At 43.0% G+C, this 25,821-nt stretch overlaps 3 protein-coding genes across 11 annotated transcripts in view; 2 read left to right on the top strand and 1 right to left on the bottom strand.

Moving 5' to 3' along the window:
* Positions 1-211: 211 nt before the first annotated feature.
* On the bottom strand, positions 212-11,506 carry gjb9a (gap junction protein beta 9a). The gene is made up of 2 exons (XM_029676189.2): positions 11,365-11,506; positions 212-10,207 (listed from the first exon to the last, which is right to left on the bottom strand). Exon 2 carries the CDS (start codon positions 10,196-10,198, stop codon positions 9,389-9,391), a length of 810 nt encoding a protein of 269 aa, XP_029532049.1. The 5' UTR covers positions 10,199-10,207; positions 11,365-11,506; the 3' UTR covers positions 212-9,388.
* An 837-nt stretch (positions 11,507-12,343) lies between these two features.
* On the top strand, positions 12,344-16,127 carry ptp4a2a (protein tyrosine phosphatase 4A2a). Its single transcript, XM_029675786.2, has 7 exons — positions 12,344-12,479; positions 12,981-13,109; positions 13,377-13,905; positions 14,079-14,171; positions 14,391-14,521; positions 14,693-14,767; positions 15,308-16,127. The coding sequence occupies exons 3-7, from the start codon at positions 13,810-13,812 to the stop codon at positions 15,417-15,419; spliced, it is 507 nt and encodes a 168-aa protein (XP_029531646.1). The 5' UTR covers positions 12,344-12,479; positions 12,981-13,109; positions 13,377-13,809; the 3' UTR covers positions 15,420-16,127.
* Positions 16,128-21,383: 5,256 nt separating this feature from the next.
* The window catches only part of ppp1r13ba (protein phosphatase 1, regulatory subunit 13Ba), a 56,190-nt gene continuing 51,752 nt past the window's right edge, over positions 21,384-25,821 (top strand). For 8 of the 9 annotated variants that reach the window (XM_029675785.2, XM_029675781.2, XM_029675776.2 and 5 more), the window contains exon 1: positions 24,966-25,113. In XM_029675785.2, the coding sequence (XP_029531645.1) occupies positions 24,966-25,113 (148 nt within the window). Of the gene's footprint in view, positions 21,852-24,965; positions 25,114-25,821 lie in introns of those variants that run through there. The other variant, XM_065025773.1, reaches the window with a different exon arrangement.

The following is a 25,821-nucleotide window of genomic DNA, read 5'->3' as shown; positions in this document are numbered from 1 at the left end:
ATGTGCCATAAACAAAGTCAACCTCCCAAAAAGACAGGTGGGAAAGGGCTACCTAAGTATGGTTCTCAATCAGAGACAACGATAGACAGCTGTCCCTGATTGAGAACCCTACACGGCCAAAACATAGAAATATAAATAATAGAACATAGAATACCCACCCCAAATCACACCCTGACCAAACCAAATAGATAATTTTTATGTCTCTAAGGTCAGGGTGTGATGGTACCCCCCCCCAAAGGTGCGGCCTCCGGCCGCAAAACCTGAACCTTTAGGGGAGGATCTGGGTGGGCATCTATCCGCGGTGGCGGCTCAGGTGCGGGACGCAGACCCCACTCCACCACTGGCTCACCCCACTTTGGTGGCACCTCTGGTGTGGGGACCCTCGTCTCCGACCCCGGACTGGGAACCCTCGTAGCGGGCCCCGGACTGGAGGCCGTCTCTGGGGGCCCCGGACTGGAGGACGTCGCTGGAGGCTTCGTGCCATGGATCATCACTGGAGGCTTCGTGCCATGGATCATCACTGGAGGCTTCTTACCATGGATCATCACTGGAGTGGAGAGGCACACAAGGAGGCCTTGCTCTGGGAGCAGGCACAGGACTCACCAGGCTGGGGAGACATACAGGAGGCTTAGTTCTTGGCAGAGACACCGGATACACTGGGCCGTGGAGGCGCACTGGCGGTCTCGAGCACAGAGCTGGCATAACCCGTTCTGGCTGGATGCCCACTTCCACCCGGCAAATGCGGGACGCTGGCACAGAGCACACCGGCCTGTGAATGCTCACTCGAGACACCGTGCGCATCACCCCATAGCACGGTGCCTGACCAGTCACATGCTCGCCACGGTAAGCAGGTCTGAATCCTGACTCTGCCACACTCCCCGTGTGCCCCCAAAACACTTTTTGGGGAGTGGCCTCCCAGTCTTTGGTGCCAGCCGTAACTCTGTGTAAACTTGGGCCCTCTTTCTCGCTGCCTCCACCTTCCTCTCTGCTATCAGCTGCTCCCACGGCAGGCAATCCTTTCCCGCCAGGATCTCCTCCCATGTCCAGGATCCTTTGCCATTTAGGATGTCCTCCCATGTCCAGTCCTCCTGAACATGCTGCTCCTCCTTACCACGCTGCTTGGTCCGTTTGTGGTGGGAAGTTCTGTCACAGCCGTTGAAAGAACTGGACCAAGGTGTAGCGTGGTGAGTGTACATATTCTTTTATTTAGAAAAGACGCCGAACAAATCAATAAACACAACAAAACAAACAGTGACGCTAAAGGCTATGTGCCATAAACAAAGTCAACCTCCCAAAAGACAGGTGGGAAAAGGGCTACCTAAGTATGGTTCTCAATCAGAGACAACGATAGACAGCTGTCCCTGATTGAGAACCCTACCTGGCCAAAATATAGAAATACAAATAATAGAACATAGAATACCCACCCCAAATCACACCCTGACCAAACCAAATAGATACATAAAAAGGATCTCTAAGGTCAGGGCGTGACAGTGGTAAAAGAAAACTGTAGTACACACCATAGTAATTAATGTAGTGTTTTTTTGTGGATTGTTGTATACTGCAGTAATCACTGTTTTTGTGGACTGTACTATACTGTAGTATTTACTGTAGTGTTTTAGTGGACACTACTGTAGCATTTACTATAGTGTTTTTATTTTATTATAATTGACATAGAAGTGGAGGCTTTCTCCTTCTGGAAACCTATTGGAGAAATACTAAAAGAGCACATTTTCCATAACCTCTAGGTAGGTAGGCCTGAACAGATAGTTCAGAACTGATGTGGTTTTCTATAAACATGTGGGTAGGTCTGAACAGATAGTTCAGAGCTTCTTCTCTTTCAATAAACTGTAGGGAACACAATATATGGTCTATACTTGGAATTTAGGATTCTCAATTTTGTGTGGCAAAAATTGTGATTTGGAGCAGGGGAATGGGTAGGGTATATGCACATTAAATACTGTAGTATTTACTAATATCATTAGAGAATAAAGAAATTAAAAAATTTCAGATTTAACATGTTTATTTTCTCACTCAATTTTTTTCAAGGAGTATGTGGGGGTGCATGCTGTGTGCTTGTTTCTACAGTGTGATACGTAGCCAGCTAGGACACTGCATGAGTGGGTGTAGCCGAGTGGGTGAATCAGGCAGTAGAATATCTGCCAGGTGCTACACTTGTTGAATCGACATTGTTTCCACGTCGTTTCAATGAAATAACGTTGAACCAACGTGTAATAGACGTCTGTGCCCAGTGGGATCAGACCATACTAGAATGAGGGACAATAAGCAGTGTGAGCCATGGCAACGAGAGAGCACTAAAGGAAATTGTTATTGTGGTTAGATGACAGAGGGAAGAATAGAGTGAGGGAGAGGGTGTGTTGATAATGGAGAAATGGAATTGTAGGAGGGAAGTACAAGTAAAAGGCTAACAGGTGTCACTTATGTAACGTTAAGGCAGGCAATGTGCTGTGCTGTGGATGGAGTGTGCTATTTTAAAAGGCGTTGTAGCTGAGAGAGAGAGACCGTGTGGGCTGAGGCTTTAGAACGCAGACGGGGATAGAGTGAGAGAGTGAGAGAGAGAGAGAGAGAGAGAGAGAGAGTGAGAGAGAGAGTGAGAGAGAGAGAGAGAGAGAGAGAGAGAGAGAGAGAGAGAATTTCAGAAAAGGGAGAGCTTTTGAGTTGATCTATTTAATAATTTTTGTTGTAGCTTTTGAACCGTGCAAAGATTGTTGTGACCTTTTGAATTGTATAAAGGTTGTTGCCTTTTTATTGTGTAAAGCATACTGCAGGAAAAGGGGTTTTGAATTGCCTGTGGTGGCGATGCAAATTCCCTTTTGTTGAAGAGTGAGAGGTGATTTAATTTGCATGGCGTTTCTGAGTGAGTGAGGTGAACGTTGCACATTTGAGAAATGAAAGCACTTTATGTACCCACAGTAGTCCTCCCATTTGAAGATGTCATACGTATTTGGACAAATTCACTTAAAGTGTATTCAAGCAGTCAAAAGTTTAGAATTTGGTCCCATATTCATTGCACACTATAACTACATCAAGCTTGTGATAAGAAACTTGTTGAATGCATTTGCAGGACCGGATTAAGAAATCATAGGCCCCGGGGTTACAAAACCTTGTATGGATTATATGTTTAGGGCCACCACGCAACAAGCTGTAGCCTATATTTGGCGCACATGCTGCCCAAACTGCAGCCTTCCTGACACTTTATGTTGGTGTTTCCTTAATTTAATTCATTTGAATGAATTACATTTATTTTGTGCTTGTGATAAAACATTTTTTATAAACTATGATCGTCTGTGTCTAAATTATGTTTTGAACATTTAGAGCGGGCTTCTGTGGTTGGAAAAAATATATTATAATAAAATCAAAAATGTAAGTCTATCAAATTTATTTATAAAGCCCTTCTTACATCAGCTGATGTCACAAAGTGCTGTACAGAAACCCAGCCTAAAACCTCAAGCAGCAAGCAATGCAGGTGTAGAAGCACAGTGGCTAGGAAAAACTCCCTAGAAAGGCCAGAACCTAGGAAGAAACCTAGAGAGGAACCAGGCTATGAGGGGTGGCCTGTCCTCTTCTGGCTGTGGCGGGTGGAGATTATAACAGAACATGGCCAAGATGTTCAATTGCTCATAGATGACCAGCAGGGTCAAATAATAATAATCACAGTGGTTGTAGAGGGTGCAACAGGTCAGTAAATGTCAGTGGACTTTTCATAGCCGATCATTCAGAGTATCTCTACCGCTCCTGCTCTAGAGAGTTGAAAACAGCATGTCTGGGACAGGTACCATGTCCGGTGAACAGGTCAGGGTTCCATAGCGACAGGCAGAACAGTTGAAATTGGAGCAGCAGCACGACAAGGTGGACTGGGGACAGCAAGGAGTCATCAGGCCAGGCAGTCCTGAGACATGGTCCTAGGGATCAGGTCCTCTTCCGAGAGAGAGAAAGAAAGAAAGGAAGAAAGAAAGAAAGAAAGAAAGAAAGAAAGAAAGAAAGAAAGAAAGAAAGAAAGAAAAAAAAGAAAGAAAGAAAGAAAGAAAGAAAGAAGAGAGAAAAAGAGAGAGAATTAGAGAGAGCATACTTAAATTCACACAGGACACTGGATAAGACGGGAGAAATACTCCAGATATAACAGACTGACCCTAGCCCTCCGACACATAAACTATTGCAGCATAAATACTAGAGGCTGAGACAGGAGGGGTTGGGAGACACTGTGACTCAACCCACTCAAGTGACACACCCCTCTTAGGGATGGCATGGAAGAGCACCAGTAAGCCAGTGACCCAGCCCCTGTAATAGGGTTTGAGGCAGAGAATCCCAGTGGAGAGAGGGGAACCGAGACAGCGTTGCTCCAGTGCCTTTCCGTTCACCTTCACACTCCTGGGCCAGACTACACTCAATCATAGGACCTACTGAAGAGATGAGTCTTCAATAAAGACTTAAAGGTCGAGACCGAGTCTGCGTCTCTCACATGGATAGGCAGACCATTCCATAAAAATGGAGCTCTATAGGAGAAAGCCCTGCCTCCAGCTGTTTGCTTGGAAATTCTAGGGACAGTAAGGAGGCTTGCACCTTGTGACCGTAGCGTAAGTGTAGGTACGTACGGCAGGACCAAATCGGAAAGTTAGGTAGTAGCAAGCCCATGTAGTGCTTTGTAGGTTAGCAGTAAAACCTTGAAATCAGCCCTTACCTTAACAGGAAGCCAGTGTAGAGAGGCTAGCACTGGAGTAATATGATCACATTTTTGGTTCTAGTCAAGATTCTAGCAGCAGTGTTAAGCACTAACGGAAGTTAATTTAGTGCTTTATCCGGGTAGCCGGAAAGTAGAGCATTGCTGTAGTCTAAACTAGAAGTGACAAAAGCATGGATTTGTTTTTCTGCATCATTTCTGGACAGAAAGTTTCAGATTTTTGCAATGTTACGTAGATGGAAAAAAACTGTCCTTGAAACAGTCTTGATATACTCGTCAAAAGAGATATTAGGGTGAAGGACGCCGAGGTCCTTCATAATTTTATTTGAGACGACTGTACAACTATCAAGATTAATTGTCAGATTCAACAGAAGAGTTCTTTGTTTCTTGGGACCTAGAACAAGCATCTCTGTTTTGTCCGAGTTTAAAACTAGAACATTTGCCGCCATCCACTTCCTTCTGTCTGAAACACAGGCTTCCAGGGAGGGCAATTTTGGGGCTTCACCATGTTTCATCAAAATGTACAGCTGTGTGTCGTCCACATAGCAGTGAAAGTTAACATTATGCTTCCGAATGACATCACCAAGAGGTAGAATATATAGTGAAAACAATAGTGGTCCTAAAACGGAGCCTTGAGGAACACCGAAATTTACAGTTGATTTGTCCGAGGACAACAGCTTTTTCAACATTTTTTGATAGGAATGGGAGATTCGATATAGCCCGATAGTTTTTAAAATATTTTCTCGGTCAAGGTTTTGCTTTTTCAAGAGAGTCTTTATTACTGCCACTTTTAGTGAGTTTGTACACATCCGGTAGACAGAGAGACGTTCATTATGTTCAACATAGGAGGGCCAAGCACAGGAAGCAGCTCTTTCAGTAGTTTAGTTGGAATAGGGTCCATTATGCACCTTGATGGTTTAGAGGCCATGATTATTTTCATCAATGTGATCCTTGATCCTAGGTCATGGCAGAGTTGTGCAGACTCAGGACAATTTAGCTTTGGAGGAATACGCAGATTTAAAGAGGAGTCCGTAATTTGCTTTTCGTAAAAGAAGTTCATGAATGTATCACTGCTGAAGTGAAAGGCATCCTCTCTTGGGAAATGCTGCTTTTTAGTTAGCTTTGCGACAGTATCAAAAATATATTTTGGATTGTTCTTATTTTCCTAAATTAAGTTGGAAAAATAGGATGATCAAGCAGCAGTGAGGGCTCTTTGATACTGCACGATACTGTCTTTCCAAGCTAGATTCAGGAGGGAGCCACCTACAGGCTTGGGCCCAGCCCCTGACTCACACAATTGACCAGTCACCTTTATTTATTATGCAGTTTATTTAAAACAAATGATTTAGCAGTTACCCAATCAAGGTAGGCCTCCCAAGTTACCCATGTGGGCCCCCTACCTCCTCTCCTCATCTGACAATTAGCAAAGCGGCAGCAGGGAGTAGCAGGCTGTCTACACTCATTGAGAGTGGGCTCCTGAATCTTCCTGTGGTTAGCGGTTGAAGTGAAACAATAAATACTATATATATATACCCTACTGGTCAAAAGTTTTCAAACACCTACTCATTCAAGGGTTTTTCGTTATTTTTACTATGTTCTACATTGTAGAATAACTATGAAATAGCACATTTAGAATCATGTAGTAACCAAAAGAGTCTTAAACAAATCAAAATATATTTGAGATTCTTCAAATAGCCATCCTTTGCCTTGATGACAGCTTTGCACACTCTTTGCATTCTCTCAACCAGCTTCACCTGGATGCTTTTCCAACAGTCTTGAAGGAGTTCCCACATATTCTGAGCACTTGTTGGCTGCTTTTCCTTCACTCTGTGGTCCGACTCATCCCAAACCATTTCAATTGGGTTGAGGTCGGGTGATTGTAGATGCCAGGTCATCTGATGCATCACTCTCCTTCTTGGTCAAATAGGGTGTGCAAAGCTGTCATCAATGCAAAGGGTGGCTACTTTGAAGAATCTCAAATATAAAATTGATTTTTATTTGTTTGACACTTTTTTGGTTACTACATGATTCCATTTGTGTTATTTCATAGTTTTGAAATCTTCACTATTTTTCTACAAAGTATAAAATATTACAAAGAAAGAAAAACCCTGGACTGGTGTGGGTGTGTCCAAACTTTTGACTGGTAGTATATATATTTATATATGTGTTTTTTAATTGCTGCCTAGTGCCTGGGCCAAGGGGCTACAGCACCAGTAAGCCCCTGCATTAATCCGACCTGTGCATTTGCAGTTTGTTTTGGATTGTGTTTAGCCCAATAGGAACGGAATGGTGTATAATGTCTTGTGCCATTTTGGTGTCACTTTTACATTAATATGGATGATACCATGGTTATCTATAATCATGAACGGATTGTGAAGTATCCTGCTTGTCATCTGACCGCAAGTCGTTACAGAGGGTAGTGTGGATGGCCCAGTACAAAACTGGGAGCCAAGCTCTCTGCCATCCAGGACCTCTATACCGGACGGTGTCAGAGGAAGGCCCTATAAATCGTCAAAGACTCCAGCCACCCAAGTCATAGACTGTTCTCTCTGCTACCTCATGGCAAGCGGTACCGATGCACCAAGTCTGGAACCAATATGACCCTGAACAGCTTCTACCCCTAAGCCATAACACTACCAAATAGCTACCCGGACTGCATTGACCCTCTTTGCACTAACTCTTTTGACTCATCACATACAGTGAGGGAAAAAAGTATTTGATCCCCTGTTGATTTTGTACTTTTGCCCACTGACAAATAAATTATCAGTTTATAATTTTAATGGTAGGTTTATTTGAACAGTGAGAGACAGAATAACAACAACAAAATCCAGAAAAACACATGTCAAAAATGTTATAAATTGATTAGCATTTTAATGAGGGAAATAAGTATTTGACCCCCCCTCAATCAGAAAGATTTCTGGCTCCCAGGTGTCTTTTATACAGGTAACAAGCTGAGATTCAGAGCACACTCTTAAAGGGAGTGCTCCTAATCTCAGCTTGTTACCTGTATAAAAGACACCTCTCCACAGAAGCAATCAATCAGATTCCAAACTCTCCACCCTGGCCAAGACCAAAGAGCTCTCCAAGGATGTCAGGGACAAGATTATAGACCTACACAAGGCTGGAATGGGCTACAAGACCATCGCCAAGCAGCTTGGTGAGAAGGTGACAACAGTTGGTGCGATTATTTGCAAATGGAAGAAACACAAAAGAACTGTCAATCTCCCTTGGCCTGGGTCTCCATGCAAGATCTCACCTCGTGGAGTTGCAATGATCATGAGAACGGTGAGGAATTAGCCCAGAACTACACGGAAGGATCTTGTCAATGATCTCAAGGCAGCTGGGACCATAGTCACCAAGAAAACAATTGGTAACACACTACGCCGTGAAGGACTGAAATCCTGCAGCGCCCGCAAGGTCCCCCTGCTCAAGAAAGCACATATACATGCCCGTCTGAAGTTTGCCAATGAACATCTGAATGATTCAGAGGACAACTGGGTGAAAGTGTTGTGGTCAGATGAGACCACAATGGAGCTCTTTTGGCATCAACTCAACTCGCCGTGTTTGGAGGAGGAGGAATGCTGCCTATGACCCCAAGAACACCATTTCTTTGTCAGTGGGCAAATGTACAAAATCAGCAGGGGATCAAAAGCTTTTTTCCCTCACTGTATGCTGCTGCTACTGTTTATTATCTATCCTGTTGCCTAGTTACTTTACCCCTACCTATACAGTATGTACATTACATTTACATTTAAGTCATTTAGCAGACGCTCTTATACATATCTCCAACAATAACCCTGTACCCCTGCACATCGACTTGGTGCTGGTACCCCGTGTATATAGTTATCGTTACTCATTGTATATTTATTCCTTGTGTTATTATTTTTTCCTCTGCATTGTTGGGAAGGGCCTGTAAGTAAGTATTTCACTGTTAGTCTACACCTGTTGTTTATGAAGCATGTGACAAATAACATTTGATTTGACTTCATCTTGGGAATGGTGAGTTGTTAGCATCTTTTGTATAGTCTCTTTATCACCCGTAACTTTATCACCCGTCATTTTTCATGATTCATTCATGATTTGTGTTAATCCTTGCCTTATCAGGATTCATTAAGAAGTGTTCAGAAACATCTCATTTACTCACTTAGAAATACAATTATCATTCATTATTAAGTTTCTATTGGGAAAAACATAACACACAACCAAAACAAACTGCAAATGCATCCAACAAGCTTGATGTAGTCATTGCCTAGACACTATAAGTCAATTTGTCCAAATAGTTATGACGTCTTCAAACGGAGGGACTAGATATATAAAGAGCGTTCATTTCTAAGCGGTACATTCTGTACTGTCGCTTTATATAAAAGACTTGATCTCAAATCCAAAATGCTACAGTATAGAGTAAAATGTACAGTTAGTGCATTCATCTTAATATATCTAGGTGGGACAACCATATATCTCAGTCATAGTAGGTATATTTTTCCTCCATAAAGTAGCCACCCACAAAGTCAGTGCAATATGGATTTACATTTTAGTCATTTAGCAGACGCTCTTATCCAGAGCGATTTACAGTTAGTGCATTCATCTTTAGATAGCTAGGTGGGACAACCACATACCTAAGCAAATTTTTCCTCAATAAAGTAGCTCTCAGCAAAGTCAGTGCTATATACACCAAAATCAAACAGATCAGGACTACAGACTTGTGGCAGCAGCCTCCTCTGCCTTCTTCTGTCTGCTGATGTTCTGCTGGCTCCCAATAGTTGGATCTACCCTGATATACGATGACCTCGGCGGAGCGATGTTGGTCACCTCATGGCACTCAGCGAAGAGAAGTCTCTTGTTGGCCTGCCGTACTTTAAGCACCTTCTGTAACCGCTTGCCCAACAGATAGAACATCTCCAGGATGCACACGAAGATGCAGATGGCTGAGGAGACCACCATGAAGATGGTGAAGATCTTCTTCTCCGTGGGCCTGGATATGTAGCAGTCCACTGTGTTTGGGCAAGGCTCCAGGGTACACTTGGAGAGACGTGGCATGTCATAGCCATGGTAGATGTAGTAGAGAATGTAAAGGAAGGCTGCGTCAACCACGGCCTTGAAGATCAGGCTGACCAGGTAGGTCCACCACAGGCCTCCACGTTTCTTCCCTGGGTTGGCGTACAGGTGAGAGCCCTGGTGCTGGGAAGCGTACTTTGAATCCTTCCCCTCACGATACTTGACGTGAGCCATGACCATGAGAGATGGACAGGTGACGAAGATGAGCTGGAGGGCCCACAGGCGGATGTGTGAGATGGGGAAGATGCTGTCATAACAGACGTTGGTGCAGCCGGGCTGCCTGGTGTTGCACACAAAGTCCTTGCTCTCGTCTCCCCACACACGCTGGGCGGCAACCACGAACACCATGACACGGAACACAAACACCATGGACAGCCACACACGGCCAAACACAGTGGAGTACTTGTTGACCCCGCTGAGTAGGCTCTCTAGTGCTGACCAGTTCATCCCTGTGGCCTGGAAAATACAGAAGTCAGTCACAAGGCAAAATGGTCTCACACAGGGTTAAAACAAATCTGTCATAAATGAATTAAATAGAAAGACTTAAACCTGACCACAAAGACACTGACATGGCCAATCTTCAATCCTTTTCAGTGCAGTTAAACATATTATTTTCTGTGTGATGGCATTAGTTCTCGCTTGCGACTCTGTGAGTCTTCACAAAGCAGTATAGGCATTGACATTACTAAATTCAACACTAAAATGTCCATGAAGAAACCACACCTAGTTTATATACAATAGAGGAAGTCCATTTATAGTAAAACCAGCACACTTTCAATGAAGGGAAGTTAGATAATTAAATTCTTGACTCATCATTTCATGAATCTAACAAGACCTAAATGGCCTACAGTATGTGTATATGTTTTTGTGTTACGTCCTCTTTAATTGGTCCATGGAGATTAAACTAATTTACCTTCTGATAGGATTTATCCACTCTAAATGCTTTTAGAGATTCGAAGCACAGCAATCAATTTTCAAACTGTAGGCCTTACGGAAATAAAAAAATGGAACACGTACTTTTCCATAATGTCAGTAATGACGCCATCATTTAAAATGATACCATTGTATTTATGTCTCCCACATCCACTCAGACTATTGATTATATATTTACTGTTAGAGCGTAGGCCTGTATTTTACAAGTATTCCAGATCGTGATTGTATTTTATTTATTGATTCATTATTACTAAAGTCTTTGCAACAACAGTACTTGCCAGTAAATGGTCATTTAAATGTGTACAGAGGTATTGCTATGTTGGTAGAAAGCAAAAGTGCGTCATCACTACATTCACATCACTGAACAAACAGACGGTGATTGATTTGATGTACTTATAATATAAGGTGTCTTTCAGCGTCCTAAAAGGCGTATGTCAAATAAAGTGTATTATTATCATTATTATTAAAGACATGTTAAGCACCTTGAGTATAGAACACCTAATGTGTAGAGATAATAAACATACAGTAGGAAACAGGAACGTCTCTTTTGTACAGAGCCTCTACTGTGTCAGGCCTTTCGTAACCCTGGGTCTCTGAATTTTAAGTTAATTTCTCCTCAATTCCCTAAGACAACATAGTTAAGACATGCATTCATTAAAGTTGGCTGAAAATGACCTTACTTGGGATATGAACTGGGATCAGAAAAATGTAAATATTCCAGCGGAACAAACACAGCAGGAATCTATCCTCGAGTATCTCTCTCTCCTTTCTCAGAAATCCTGCCTGTGTCACATGGAAAACTACCAGCCCCCGGTGTGTGGAGTGAGGACTGTATACTATTGACAGTGGTGTAGTTTTTCTACCTGCTAAACAAAGGGTGTGTGGGTGTGTTTATCTATTCATGAGGACTCAAGGAAACCACACAAGAACAGACATGTGAATCCAAGCCCACTACCTGAGAGAGCGAGAGAAGAGAGAGAGAGAGAGAGAGAGAGAGAGAGAGAGAGAGAGAGAGATGGCTGTGGACTGTGAGAGCGTCATAGGCCTACTGTAAGCAGTAAGACTAATATGGCATTTCACACATGTGGAATCCTAAGATTCAGTGGAGGCTGATGGGAGAAGCTATAGGAGGATGAGCTCATTGTAATGGCTGGAATGGAATTAAATGGAACGGTATCAAACACATCAAACATACGGAAAACACATTTGTTCCATTCCAGCCATTACAATGAGCTCATCCTGCTATCGCTCCTCCCACCAGCCTCCACTGTTAAGATTGGGTAACACAGAATGATGACCTCTATGGCATTTATTTTTCATTTTTAAATGCAATCTTTATTCAACTAGGCAAGTCAGTTAAGAACAAATTCTTATTTACAATGATGGCCTATGTAGGCCTATTTCATTATCGCTATGGCAATTAATGCATCTACTAGATTTCTTGTCAAGGCAGACTTTTTTTGTATAGTGTCTTTGCCGTCAGAATTGGTCAAACATGCAATATCCTCTACCACCATCAAGGCCTGTCATTGAATTAACATGGAATAATCCCCAAAACGATGTTGTATTCTTTCTCCAAATGACTGTGACTCCCTCTAGTGTTGAGAACCTGAATGAAAATGCTCGCTGTATTTTTTCCCAACATACACGTTGACGTCACGTACGTCACGTGGTATAATACCAAGCCGCTAGCAAGCTAACGCTTTTTAGCACTGCTGTCAACAAACGGATATGTTGCTTCTTTCAACCAGTTTTTCATCGATTTTTCATTGAAGACGTCAATCATCCGCTTTTTGTAAGTAACTAGGCAGTTGCCTAAACATCCGGCACGTCTTTGTTAGCTAGCTAACGTTAGTTTTATCTGCTGCGTTGACAACGTGCTAGCTAACCTAGCTTGACTCCCAAATACTGTCGCCATCTATGGCAAATGGCTAATTTATTAGATTAACCTCTAGCAAGCAAATAACTAGCTCGCAATGATGGCTAAATGCAAGTGCTTCTGCAATAGCTACGTGTATAGCTATTATTGCATCATGTATAATGTGTAATCATTGCATTTACTGTATTGAACTATTCTTGCCAGAGAGACAGACAGTGATAGGGACAAAGAGGGAGAGATGTAATGTTTGTAAATACATGGTATTGTTCCTCTTCTATGAGCTGAATGAAACTTTAATGTAATGTAAAAAAAATGTATTTTCTATTGTTACTAAAGTACGTTTAGGCTTCACAGCATTGTTCATCAACGTGGCTTTAATGTATACGCTAGGATTTCGCCTAATGCTTTGTTTTACAGGTCAAGAGCTCTTTGTGAGCAGCAGGAGCCCTAGGCTGTGCCACTGTAGAGAGAAGAATCAATGGTGTGCAGAGTTGCCACACCGCCTTGTGCACGCTGGATGAACGCAACGTTACTCAGCACACAACGGTTGGTTTGTTTCACTCATTGATTTTCCCAGTGTTATTCAACATGTTAGGCCTATTTCATTATCGCAAATCAAAATTACATGAGACGTGTAATACAACGTGACAGACATTACATCGTATGGACTCTTTTATATAGCCTGAATTGGTTCAGTGCTGTACCCTATCCTACTTTGCAGCTAGTCTATTACCTGTTAGTAATTGGGCTGTGTTGCTGATAAAACCATTCCTCCCTGTGACTGTTACCTTCCTGTGAATTATATGTTTTCAGGCAGCACATTTATGGCGTTTGCGAGGGTGCCGCACTGTGGAGACTTTTGCCAGGCACAGCACCAGCACCTGTGAGCAGCCTGCAGCCAAACATATGAAGAAATACCCCACCAGAAGTCAACCAGTACTCCTGGAGAGAGAGAGGCTGATATTTCTCCAAGTATATGGCTTGGATTGAGCTAATCCAGCCACTAAACAACCACTAAATAATTCCTGAATGGGCTAGTTGGGATTTAAAATCTAAAGGGATACCCCTTTTCTTTCTTTTGTTTCCTTTTCATATTCCACTTTTTATTTACTTTTGCCCCATTCTCCATAGCCTATATCTTTCAATAACCACCTTTATACCCAATCTAGCTACCATTTTGGAGTACTTTTCTCTACTACTCTACTGTATACCCTCTCCTGGAAGACTGCCTTCTCTGTCTGTCAAGATGAATCGCCCCGCCCCTGTTGAGATCTCCCATGACTGTATGAAGTTCCTGATCACCCACAATCCCACCAACTCCCAGTTGGTGAAGTTTATAGAGGTACGGTATCATTGACTCCTACTAATACATATCTCTTGTGCTTTGCATTTACATGAAGCATTGTGTTATTTGGTTTATAGAGTTCTTATATGTTAAACCATATTTGGAATGAACTGAAAAACAAAGTGTGTTGAATGATTACTTACTAAACTAAAATCACTTATCTATTATAGGATCTGAAGGCTTTTGGAGTGCAAACACTGGTCAGAGTGTGTGATGCCACTTACGACAAAACCCCTGTGGAGCAGGAAGGCATCACTGTTGTGGTGAGACAACTGCTCTGTTCTGCCACTATCTTAACCTGTTAGACCTTAAAATTTGGTAGGAGTTGATTCAGGCATTTCTGTTGTATCTGCATGATATCTAGGCCTGTCCTATTCCTAATGATGGAGGTAGCATGAAAGCATTAGGCCTATCAATTACCCTACCTAAACAATGAATCCTTTAACAGAGCCTAATTCCAACCATATGTTCTCTCCAAACAGGATTGGCCCTTTGATGATGGTTCTTCACCCCCTGAACAAGTCGTTGATGACTGGCTCAACCTCCTGAAGTGTAAATTCAGAGAGGAACCCGGTTGTTGCATTGCAGTGCATTGTGTGGCGGGGTTGGGTCGGTGAGTTGTCTACATATTGTATCTTCTCCTTCCTTTGAATGTCTGCTAGCCACCAACTCAAAGCAGTGTTTAGTGAATGTGGTTATTTAGTGAAGGAGGGGTATTTTATATTACACCAACTTTCCCATCTCTACAGTACACTTGATGTGATTTGATATAATTTCTCCCCAGAGCCCCAGTCCTGGTAGCGTTGGCGTTGATTGAGTGTGGGATGGAGTATGAAGATGCTGTTCACTTTATAAGACAGTAAGTTATAGAATAATTTGGTGGGTGCTTATAATTTGTTCTATTTCATACACGTTCAAGTGTGTATTATGCATGTGTGAATTGAAAATACGGTTTAAGCATACCCCATTCCCCCTGAGACACCCTCGGAGAGTGGGGCCAGGGATCAGCCGTTATTGACGGTGACCCTGGAGCAATTAGGGTTGAGTGCCTGGCTCAAAGGCACATTGGTATTTAAAAAAAATCTGGTTGGCTCTGGGATTTGAACCAGCAACCTTTCGTTTACTGGCCCAACACATTTAACTGGTAAACTACCTGCTGCCCACAAGTTCTCTACATTGATAATATTTGGATACTTCAACCATTTTTCTGAATACTAATAAATGAATAATAATTTTCATAAATTATCATATCTTCTCGCTACTGTGATTAAAAATGAAGATGATATAGTTATGGTGAGGTGATTCCTGAATACGCCAGTGTGGCATTTAAAATGCCATCAAAATGCCAAAGCCATCAGAAATCATCAAAATGCCATTTTGTCTGTGTTTCTTCTCTCAGAAAGAGACGTGGAGCCTTCAACTCAAAACAACTAATGTACCTCGAAAACTACAAGCCCAAGATGCGTCTCCGCTTCAAAGATGCTAATGGACAAAATTGCTGCATTCAGTAAGAAGATAAGCGGTATTGTCAAGATTTACTCAACAAAGAAACTGACTACTATAAGAAAAGTTATTGATTATACTCAAATAAGAAAAAAATATACTGAAAGAAAAAAAAGTTATTGATTACCAGTCTAAATAGTAACATTTAATTTGATCAAAGTAAGCAATGTGAAAAGACCAGTTAGAGATTAATCTGAGTTGTTAGCACTGCTGTTTTCCTCAACTACTATAGTGATTCATTAAAGCAAGATGTTTAAAATTGTTCCTTGTTGTTGGTGGTGTGATCATGTATGAGTTGTGCAAAGGCTGAAATCTGTTTTTGTTTAACAGCCTTTGATAGTATTACATATTTAAAAAAAAAAAAAAAAGATAATCAAGGACGAGCACAAATCTGCATAAATACTGTATTTACCTGGTATTTCCTACAAAATTCTGTGGTATAAATGAATTATAACTTCTCAACATATTTGGGTAACTGCCTGGTACCAAGTGGGGATTGCTGTATTTGAATTACTCATGAATCAACATGTAATTTAGGCCTATAGGTATTACCATTTACCATGTAATTTCAGAGTAAACACCCTAATTTTATTTCAGTTTTTGTGCTGTAAATAAGAGTGTAACGTGATCATGTTTTGGATGATGAGCACCACCACTACAATATGTAGGCCTACACACATTAGAAAACCTCAAATAAATTAAGTTAATACAATTCATTTGATGAATTCCTGTATTTTTTGTCAGACCTGAACGATCCAATGAATCGTTTCCCGTCCCCTGCAACTAACTGTTTAGAGACATGATTACAACTCCAACAACTAATTTCACAGTATGGACACAAGATGACACTGACGTTCCATTTAAAACTGCATCATCCTTTTGAAACAGCTCATGTGAACAAAGTTGGCTTAAATGCTCTGGTAGCCTATTTTATTACATTCATCCGTATTTTAATTATAGTCCTAGTTAAGCATATAATTATCAGAAAATATAACAGAACTACAGTCGGAGAGTTTCCTTTGCCTGTCATGGCGTTTGTAGCTGTGGTTGGATAGTGAGTTGCATTGTGAGTTGCATTATCTTGTGAATTTAAAACGGTTCGCTGTTCTATTTTGATTTAGCTTGTCAAATAAACGAGGACGAGACCAGGGGCTGATAACAACTACATAGATTTTTCACCGAACGTCATAATGTGGCTATCCAGGCAATGAAAGTCAAAGTAACATTGTTGCGGTTGGGATGGATTTGATGTCATATTTTCTTGATATGAAGCATAAATTACTTTAGAGCGTTCTTGTTAACATTTGCAGTATTATTTCACGGATAGCCATATAAAAGCAGCCGTCTTTGCTACAACAGCATTTAGCGGATTTGTCCTGGCCGTTGATTATACTATTTATTCCTGCGCGCGGGCGGTCGAACTCTCTAAAGGCAATCGGCGAATTATTTGTGGCATGAACTTTCAGTCGCTCAGCAGCAAACTCACCGAAACAACATGCCTCCCAACTACGCTGAGTGATGTTCAGTGACTATTGCGTGCCATGATCCACTTCGCTCTCAGCGTCTAGTTATGCCTGCATCGCTGTGGGACCAAGTGTCGTTACTTTAGGACCATTACATCCGATTCTGGAGAGGGACGCACTCGACCATACCGACCAGTTATTCGGACCAGAGAGAGAGAGTTTCTCCAAGAGATTGGCTGGGATAAACATTAATTGACTGACTAAAATCATGACGCCGGTAAGTACATTTTAAAAAATCGGATAGTTTGAGAAGTCTTGGAAAAATATATTGTGGATCGAATGAACAGATGCCTGTGGATAGCTTCGAACAAATAAGCTCTTGTATAAAATAAAACCCGTTCGTTTGAATAGAATTTACATATGGATTTTGAGTGGTGGGTGAGCTACAGTACTCTCATCAATGAGAGAGATGAATAGGAAGCGGAATAAGGCAGACTTTTAGGGTAGCCTAGGGAAGACCCCCACATAACAGTGACCGGCAATACTTGTGGTCACCCACCCAGTGACGCACATTCACCAAGACCTGTAACCTCCCTGTCAGTGTCAGTCCACCAGTAACACACACACGGCTCCAACATGGATCTCCTCATGCCTGTTAACTGGCTTTTGCTCATTATCCTAATTTCGACTTCTATAATTAGCGAGGCAGTGTAGTGGGTTGAAACTTTCACAACTGCTTTATTCACACACATGCACATATTCCATTTGTATGTTCTTTATCATGTCTAGCAGGGCAGTCCTATTTCTCCCCCAAACCCCTCTTGTCGTCCCTGTACTACAGAAGCCTCTTTTCGATCCTTCACAGCACCCCCATGACCTTTATTTCCACCCAGATTTGATACAACCGCTTTCATAGCTATTTACAGACACCGGAGTTTAGAATTTGGGTGGAATAGTCAGGAAAGACACTGCTAATGGACTGTGTTGGACATTCATTATCATTGGGAGTGAGAGTGTTTTAAACATCACAGTTATTAGCATATACTCTACTGTAGTACAACGCTGGTGTTTACGAGCCAAAGATCAAGTTCAGAGCCCTCTATTCACTCGGCTCAGACCAAGTGGAGTTAACTGACTGATATTGATTGTGAGCCATTTTGTACTCTCCCATCTCATGACTTGACCAGTAGCCAGTTGTAGGCTTACAAAGACTTAGCCTGTTTAATTGACTGACTTACTGTTGTTGTTATAGTGAGAGTCCTCCTCCTCAGCTCTCATTAGTGGAAGTGAAGCATTGCATCACTGTGTAGTCGAGCTGCTGCTGTTGTTGTTATGAATCCAGCCATACCATGTGCCATTTGTATTGATGTGCCTTTCGGTGTTAGAGTCAATTACATTTCAATTCAGTCAGTTCAGGGAAGTAAAGTGAATTTCCCATTACAACAGAGGAACATTTTGTTTTGAATTGGAATTTCAGTTTACTTACTGATTCGAAATGGAATTCAACCCAACCATGATCTCTCTAGACTAGAGGATAAAATGAGTGGCTGAACATGGATCAGACAGTGCTGGTCTCTGTGAGCTGCACCAAGGCAGGGTCCCGTCACATCTCAGAGCTACAAATCTGATCCAGAACATACTGGGTTCAGATCCTCCCATTCAACCTCTTGCCTTTATAGGAAACACTCCCCCCAGTTCCCTGTCTATGTGCAAACCCACTGGGCATCTATGTCAGCAGTGTGAATGGGAGGCTGTCAGCTCCATTGAATAGACTACAGATGAAGCGCAGTGTTTACAGCTATGTCCTGCGTTTAACTTCAACAATCTCTGGAAGAACAGGATTTGAGCTCTTTTAGTGGTGCCAGGCAAGCCCGTTCCCCTACACAGTGGTTGCCATGGACAATTTATTGACTGTTCTGTGCTGCACGGGGAAGCCAGCTAGCCAGGACACTAAATCAGGTGGTCCAGAGTGTGTGGGACTCTGAAACATCAAACTGTCTGCATTCTGGTTTCTTATCTCTGTTGTCTGTCATGGAAGTATGGGCTCTGGTTAAAAGTGGCACATTATGTCTTCCACCCAACAGACACGTTGCAAATCCATCCAATGATAAAGAGATACTTTATCTGAACATCTCTTGCAATGATTATTATAAAATACACTTTGTTTATAAATCACACACAGAGAGAGATCTGTCTTTCTCTGTCTGCCTGGTAGATGAGGTCTGAGTGACAGGGTAAACTGTGCATCACAGGCTCTCCAGGCAGTGGCTCATCAGTCAGCCCAGCTCCAGGCCCACTGCGACAGCACCTGGTTTGGTTCCTTGTTTCCTCTTATTTAACTAGGTAAGTCAGTTAAGAACAAAATCTTATTTTCAATGATGGCCTAGGTCAGGGGCAGAATTACAGATTTGTACCTTGTCAGCTCAGGGATTTGAACTTGCAACCTTGCGGTTACTAGTCCAACGCTCTAACCACTAGGCTACCCTGCCGCCTATTGACAAGGTCGGAGTGTTGCTGGCACAACCGTTAGATTTGGGATTCATTGGAATCAGTCAGTACAGATCCAACTCGTCACTACTCAAACCGAATATCAAGTGAAATCGAAAAGATGGGATGGCATCATTTGTTTTCTACAATGGAATTTCCTATCAGCCTGTCTGAATGTTGTTTCTCCTCTCAGCAGGTTTTAGTTGTGTGGTTGCTAGGTTGTTTCTGTTTTGAATGGTACAGATGTGGGATTTTAACTTAATCTGTTTCTCACAGCAGTAAATAATCCTGTAGCAACAGGAAATATGAATAATTGTGTGGATTATAATTAATGGACATTTTTGTAGGACAAATCCAGTCTGACATTTTATAGTAAAAATTACAAACTTTAGAAGCCTTTTTAAACCTTAAATGCACTACAAGTTTGCATTTCCTGGAAATTTCCTGCAACAACAGGGTGATCAAATGTAAGATTCTACACCTGTAGTTTGAACAAGAAGTGTGTGTGTGTCTGTGTGTTGTTTAGCTGGATGTTTATTTCCCGTGGTCATTGAGTGTCCTGTTCTTCCTATACGTGCCCTGTCACAGTGACATCCTGGTCTGCTTAGTGTCACCAGGTGCTTCTTATCTCTCTCTGCCTCACACAGCCTGTTCCTTGGGAATCTAATTCATGATGTTACACCTGGCCTGGTTCTGGCTGCTTTTACCAGCACACACCCTCACCCTGGCTACGCTCCTCACCTTAACTCACTGACACCCCAACCCCTTTCCTTCTACTGCCTGGTGTCACACACCCTTACCCTGGCTACGCTCCTCACTTTAACTCACTGACACCCCAACCCCTTTCCTTCTACTGCCTGGTGTCACACACCCTTACCCTGGCTACGCTCCTCACTTTAACTCACTGACACCCCAACCCCTTTCCTTCTACTGCCTGGTGTCACACACCCTCACCCTGGCTACGCTCCTCACGTTAACTCACTGACACCCCAACCCCGTTCCTTCTACTGCCTGGTGTCACACACCCTCACCCTGGCTACGCTCCTCACATTAACTCACTGACACCCCAACCCCGTTCCTTCTACTGCCTGGTGTCACACACCCTCACCCTGGCTACGCTCCTCACCTTAACTCACTGACACCCCAACCCCTTTCCTTCTACTGCCTGGTGTCACACACCCTCACCCTGGTTACGCTCCTCACGTTAACTCACTGACACCCCAACCCCTTTCCTTCTACTGCCTGCTGTCACACACCCTCACCCTGGCTACGCTCCTCACGTTAACTCACTGACACCCCAACCCCGTTCCTTCTACTGCCTGGTGTCACACACCCTCACCCTGGCTACGCTCCTCACGTTAACTCACTGACACCCCAACCCCGTTCCTTCTACTGCCTGGTGTCACACACCCTCACCCTGGCTACGCTCCTCACCTTAACTCACTGACACCCCAACCCCTTTCCTTCTACTGCCTGGTGTCACACACCCTCACCCTGGCTACGCTCCTCACTTTAACTCACTGACACCCCAACCCCTTTCCTTCTACTGCCTGGTGTCACACACCCTCACTCTGGCTACGCTCCTCACTTTAACTCACTGACACCCCAACCCCTTTCCTTCTACTGCCTGGTGTCACACACCCCCACCCTGGCTACGCTCCTCACCTTAACTCACTGACACCCCAACCCTTTCCTTCTACTGCCTGGTGTCACACACCCTCACCCTGGCTACGCTCCTCACCTTAACTCACTGACACCCCAACCCCTTTCCTTCTACTGCCTGGTGTCACACACCTCACCCTGGCTACGCTCCTCACCTTAACTCACTGACACCCCAACCCCTTTCCTTCTACTGCCTGGTGTCACACACCCTCACCCTGGCTACGCTCCTCACCTTAACTCACTGACACCCCAACCCCTTTCCTTCTACTGCCTGGTGTCACACACCCTCACCCTGGCTACGCTCCTCACTTTAACTCACTGACACCCCAACCCCTTTCCTTCTACTGCCTGGTGTCACACACCCTCACCCTGGCTACGCTCCTCACCTTAACTCACTGACACCCCAACCCCTTTCCTTCTACTGCCTGGTGTCACACACCCTCACCCTGGCTACGCTCCTCACGTTAACTCACTGACACCCAAACCCCGTTCCTTCTACTGCCTGGTGTCACACACCCTCACCCTGGCTACGCTCCTCACCTTAACTCACTGACACCCCAACCCCTTTCCTTCTACTGCCTGGTGTCACACACCCACACACACACAAGCAGTGAGTGAGTCTCTTAGCCATGCCTGCCCTCCTGTCCGTCTGTTTGCCTGTGAAAATCCTCTCCCTCCAGCTCTATGAAGAGGTTCTTCAGCATGGTGCAGCACAGCCTGATCAGTGTGACCAAGGACAAGGCCTGGCTCCACCAGACGGTATGTCCCGGGCCGCAGCCACAGGAGAAAGAGAACAGGAAGGCACAGGTGCCACGCAGGGCAGCTAAGGTGACTGCCCTTATATACTACCCACCACTGTGACCTGTATGCCCTCGTTGGCTGGCCCTCGCTTTATATTCGTCACCAAACCCACTGGCTCCAGGTCATCTATAAGTCTTTGCTAGGTAAAGCCCCGCCTTATCTCAGTTCACTGGTCACCAAAGCAGCACGTGCTCCAGCAGGTATATTTCACTGGTCATCCCCAAAGCCAACTCCTCCTTTGACCGCCTTTCCTTCCAGTTCTCTGCTGCCAATGACTGGAACAAATTGCAAAAATCACTGAAGTTGGAGACTTACATCTCCCTCACTAACTTTAAGCATCAGCTATCAGAGCAGCTTACCGATCATTGCACCTGTACACAGCCCATCTGTAAATAGCCCACCCAACTACCTCATCCCTCTATACTGTTATTTATTTTGTGCTCCTTTGCACCCCAGTATCTACTTGCACTTTCATCTTCTGCACATCTATCACTCCAGTGTTTAATTGCTAAATTGTAATTTCGCCACTATGGCATATTTATTGCCTTACCTCCCTTATCTTACCTAATTTTCACACACTGTATATAGACTTTTCTATTGTGTTATTGACTGTACGTTTGTTTATCCCATGTGTAACTCTGTGTCTGTGTCGCACTGCTTTGCTTTATCTTGGCCAGGTCGCAGTTGTAAATGAGAACTTGTTCTCAACTGGCCTACCTGGTTAAATAAAGATGATTTATATATATATATATATATTTTAAATATGCTGTTGCTAAAAATAGCAAATGGCATCCAGAGCTGGCTAGGAGTCATTTTGGGAAGCTGGACAGTGTGATTATGTTTTTAAGGTGTTATGTGTTTGCACAAGTTTAAGAGTTTGGTGGGCTGTTGATGTTTTTTGTTATTTAATGAGTGTAGTTCGGGTGAGGACACCGGAGAGGCACAGTATGTATGTGGTTGAGGACAATGTTTCTGGTGCATATGAATGCCTATTGTATCTTGTTGTACTGTAGGCATGTGTGGTGTCTTTGTAGATTTGAAAAGTTACCTGACTGTATGGGATTTTGTTATGAATGTTAACATGGAGTAGGCTGTTCAGTGTGACTGAGTGTTTAATACTATTAGGCAGAGGCTAGTTTAGCCACTCTAGCTCTTTGTGTGTGGCTTCTGACCTTTCATTGAGAGACAGCAGCAGCTCTGAGCAGGTTAAGTGACGCAGGACAGAGGAGGTCAGAGATGCATGCTCACAAATTGTTGCTTTTTGGAAACAGAATCTTTAGCAGTGATGATAAATTCAGGACTGGTTTGGGTTTTATCACCCTTGGATGGTTTTTGTTTGATTCTAAGCAGCCCCTATATAGTCAAGGCTACAGGCCAATCCATAAGGAGAAGAAAAATACATGATCCTTTTCCCTCACAGTGAGGGGACAATAACCTTACCTTCCTGGATTTGTTTTTCCTCTCTCTCTCTCCTGGTGTATGTTTTCACTTGTCACCCTGTGGACACACGCACACGTTTACAACCGCCATAATCAGATTATTATAGCTTGCTCAGGGTTGTAAACTGAGACTTCCAGAATTCCTCCTCTCAATCTGTCAATCCCCGTCCTGGCGTGTGGCAGGGAGAGATTACCTTACATTGTGGACGGGACGTGCAGCTCCATTTCAGGGCTTGTCTCGGTCGGTGTGTCTGTGGTTTAGACATGCTTATGGGGCTGGGCTGAGCCTTCCGCAGAGGGCTCAGTGGTTTATACAGACCAAGGGACCAGTGTCAGGCAGCTGTTGGGTATAATTACCTCTGTCTATGTCTATCCTAGTGGATGATTCTGTTGGACAGGGAGGAGGGGGTGGTGACATTAAGAGAGAGACATTTTTTAAATTCTGCCACCCAAATTTGCAGATTAACCCACATTTCCGTTTACAACAGATTGTCAATCTGGAAATGATGATGTCACTGCCTAGTTTAACTGCAAATCATATTTATAAATGTTTTTGTAAAAGCCCCATGAGCACCAACATGTAAAAAGCCCCATGAGCATCAACATGTAAAAAGCCCCATGAGCACCAACATGTAAAAAGCCCCATGAGCACCAACATGTAAAAAGCCCCATGAGCACCAACATGTAAAAAGCATCATGAGCACCAACATGTAAAAAGCCCCATGAGCACCAACATGTAAAAGGACCCATAAGCACCAACATGTAAAAAGCCCCATAAGCACCAACATGTAAAAGCCCCATGAGCACCAACATGTAAAAGGACCCATAAGCACCAACATGTAAAAAGCCCCATAAGCACCAACATGTAAAAAGCCCCATGAGCACCAACATGTAAAAGGACCCATAAGCACCAACATGTAAAAAGCCCCATGAGCACCAACATGTAAAAAGCCCCATAAGCACCAACATGTAAAAAGCCCCTTAAGCACCAACATGTAAAAAGCCCCATGACCACCAACATGTGAAGTTCATAGGAGCATTTCAAATGTGGTGTCAAATGGTAGATAGGAGGCTATATGTTTTTTTAAATTAAGGCATATATACATTTTTCAACCATTTTCCATCCTAAAATGTTGAATAAGCAAAGGCTTTGATTTATTGTCTTACAGATGGAAAGGGAGTCTTCCAAAACATCTACCAGAAAAAGTCTTAAAAGGTATTAGAAATGCATCAAAGAAACCTATGAATAGGAGGAACAGGACACTCACTGACCATGGACACATAAACATCCAGCTAAACAATAGACATACAAAATCAGTCTTACTCTAAGCATGTTGTCTTGGCGGTCTGTGCTTGTAATATCTCTCCTCTAATGTCTATTGCTCAGCTATGTCATCAATAGTCTCTCTCCCTCTTGACTGCCTCTGACTTTGAGGCAAAGCATCTGATGGAAATGTATTTAGGCTAGAGGACAGCCAGAGTTAAGGGGACATTTCCTGTTACACGAGTTTTCCTCTCTGGGTTACATGCATGAATATTTCTGCCATATGTATGTTGTATAGTTGCTAATCCGATTTTACCAGTAGTCTGGTATTACTACAATAGAAGAGTTTTCTAGGGCAAATAAGTATTTGACTAGGCGATACCTTGTCAGAGATGTATAGTATGTTTGACAAGCTATATCTCTGTCTCCCACCTGTAGATGATCTTGACAGTGTACCTGAGCGACAGCCAGCAGATGCTGACAGAGGTGCCCATCACCCCAGAGACCACCTGTAAAGACGTGGTGGAGTTCTGTAAGGAGGCCGGAGAAGGTGGCTGTCACCTGACTGATGTCTGGAAGGGCAACGGTAAGTGACACTTTCGGCTTTAATCTCTGACTTTAAACCTCACCTTCAACCCCTAACCTTTGGGTTTAAGTCACTGGTTTAATGGTTCACTGACTGACTGGTGTTGAGCTGACAAGTTAAAAATCTTAGCTTTACAGATATTTAGGATAGCACTATTTTATAATTTGCCTCTGCTTCATGACTTTCTTACGGACATTTTAGCAATCTCCTCCAAGTTTTAGATTCATATATTTAACTGAATGTCTTGATATATACAGGCACATAGACATCATTGACAGTCAGACATCATTGAGATCTCTTACTTGGGTAATCACCAACTCTCCTCCCTTGACAAATGTTGTCACATATTTCAAGTAACAGACTCATCTCAACATCAACTGTTCAGAGGAGACTGCGTGAATCAGGCTATCATGGTTGAGTTGCTGTAATGAAACCACTACTAAAGGACACCAATAAGAAGAAGATACTTGTTTGGGCCAAGAAACACCAGCAATGGACATTAGACCGGTGTAAATCTGTCCTTTGGTCTGAGTCCAAATTTGAGATTTTTGGTTCCAACCGCCGTGTCTTTGAGATGCAGAGTAGGTGAACTTTGAAGAATCTGAAATATAAAATATATTTTGATTTGTTTAACATTTTTTTTTGCTTAGTACATGATTCTATATGTGTTATTTCATAGTTTTGATGCATAAAATGCATAAAATTACA

The sequence above is a fragment of the Oncorhynchus nerka genome, linkage group LG12 (genome assembly GCF_034236695.1).
Source record: "Oncorhynchus nerka isolate Pitt River linkage group LG12, Oner_Uvic_2.0, whole genome shotgun sequence".
NCBI classification, from domain to species: Eukaryota; Metazoa; Chordata; class Actinopteri; order Salmoniformes; family Salmonidae; genus Oncorhynchus; species Oncorhynchus nerka.
This window is presented reverse-complemented; position numbering and strand designations above follow the sequence as displayed.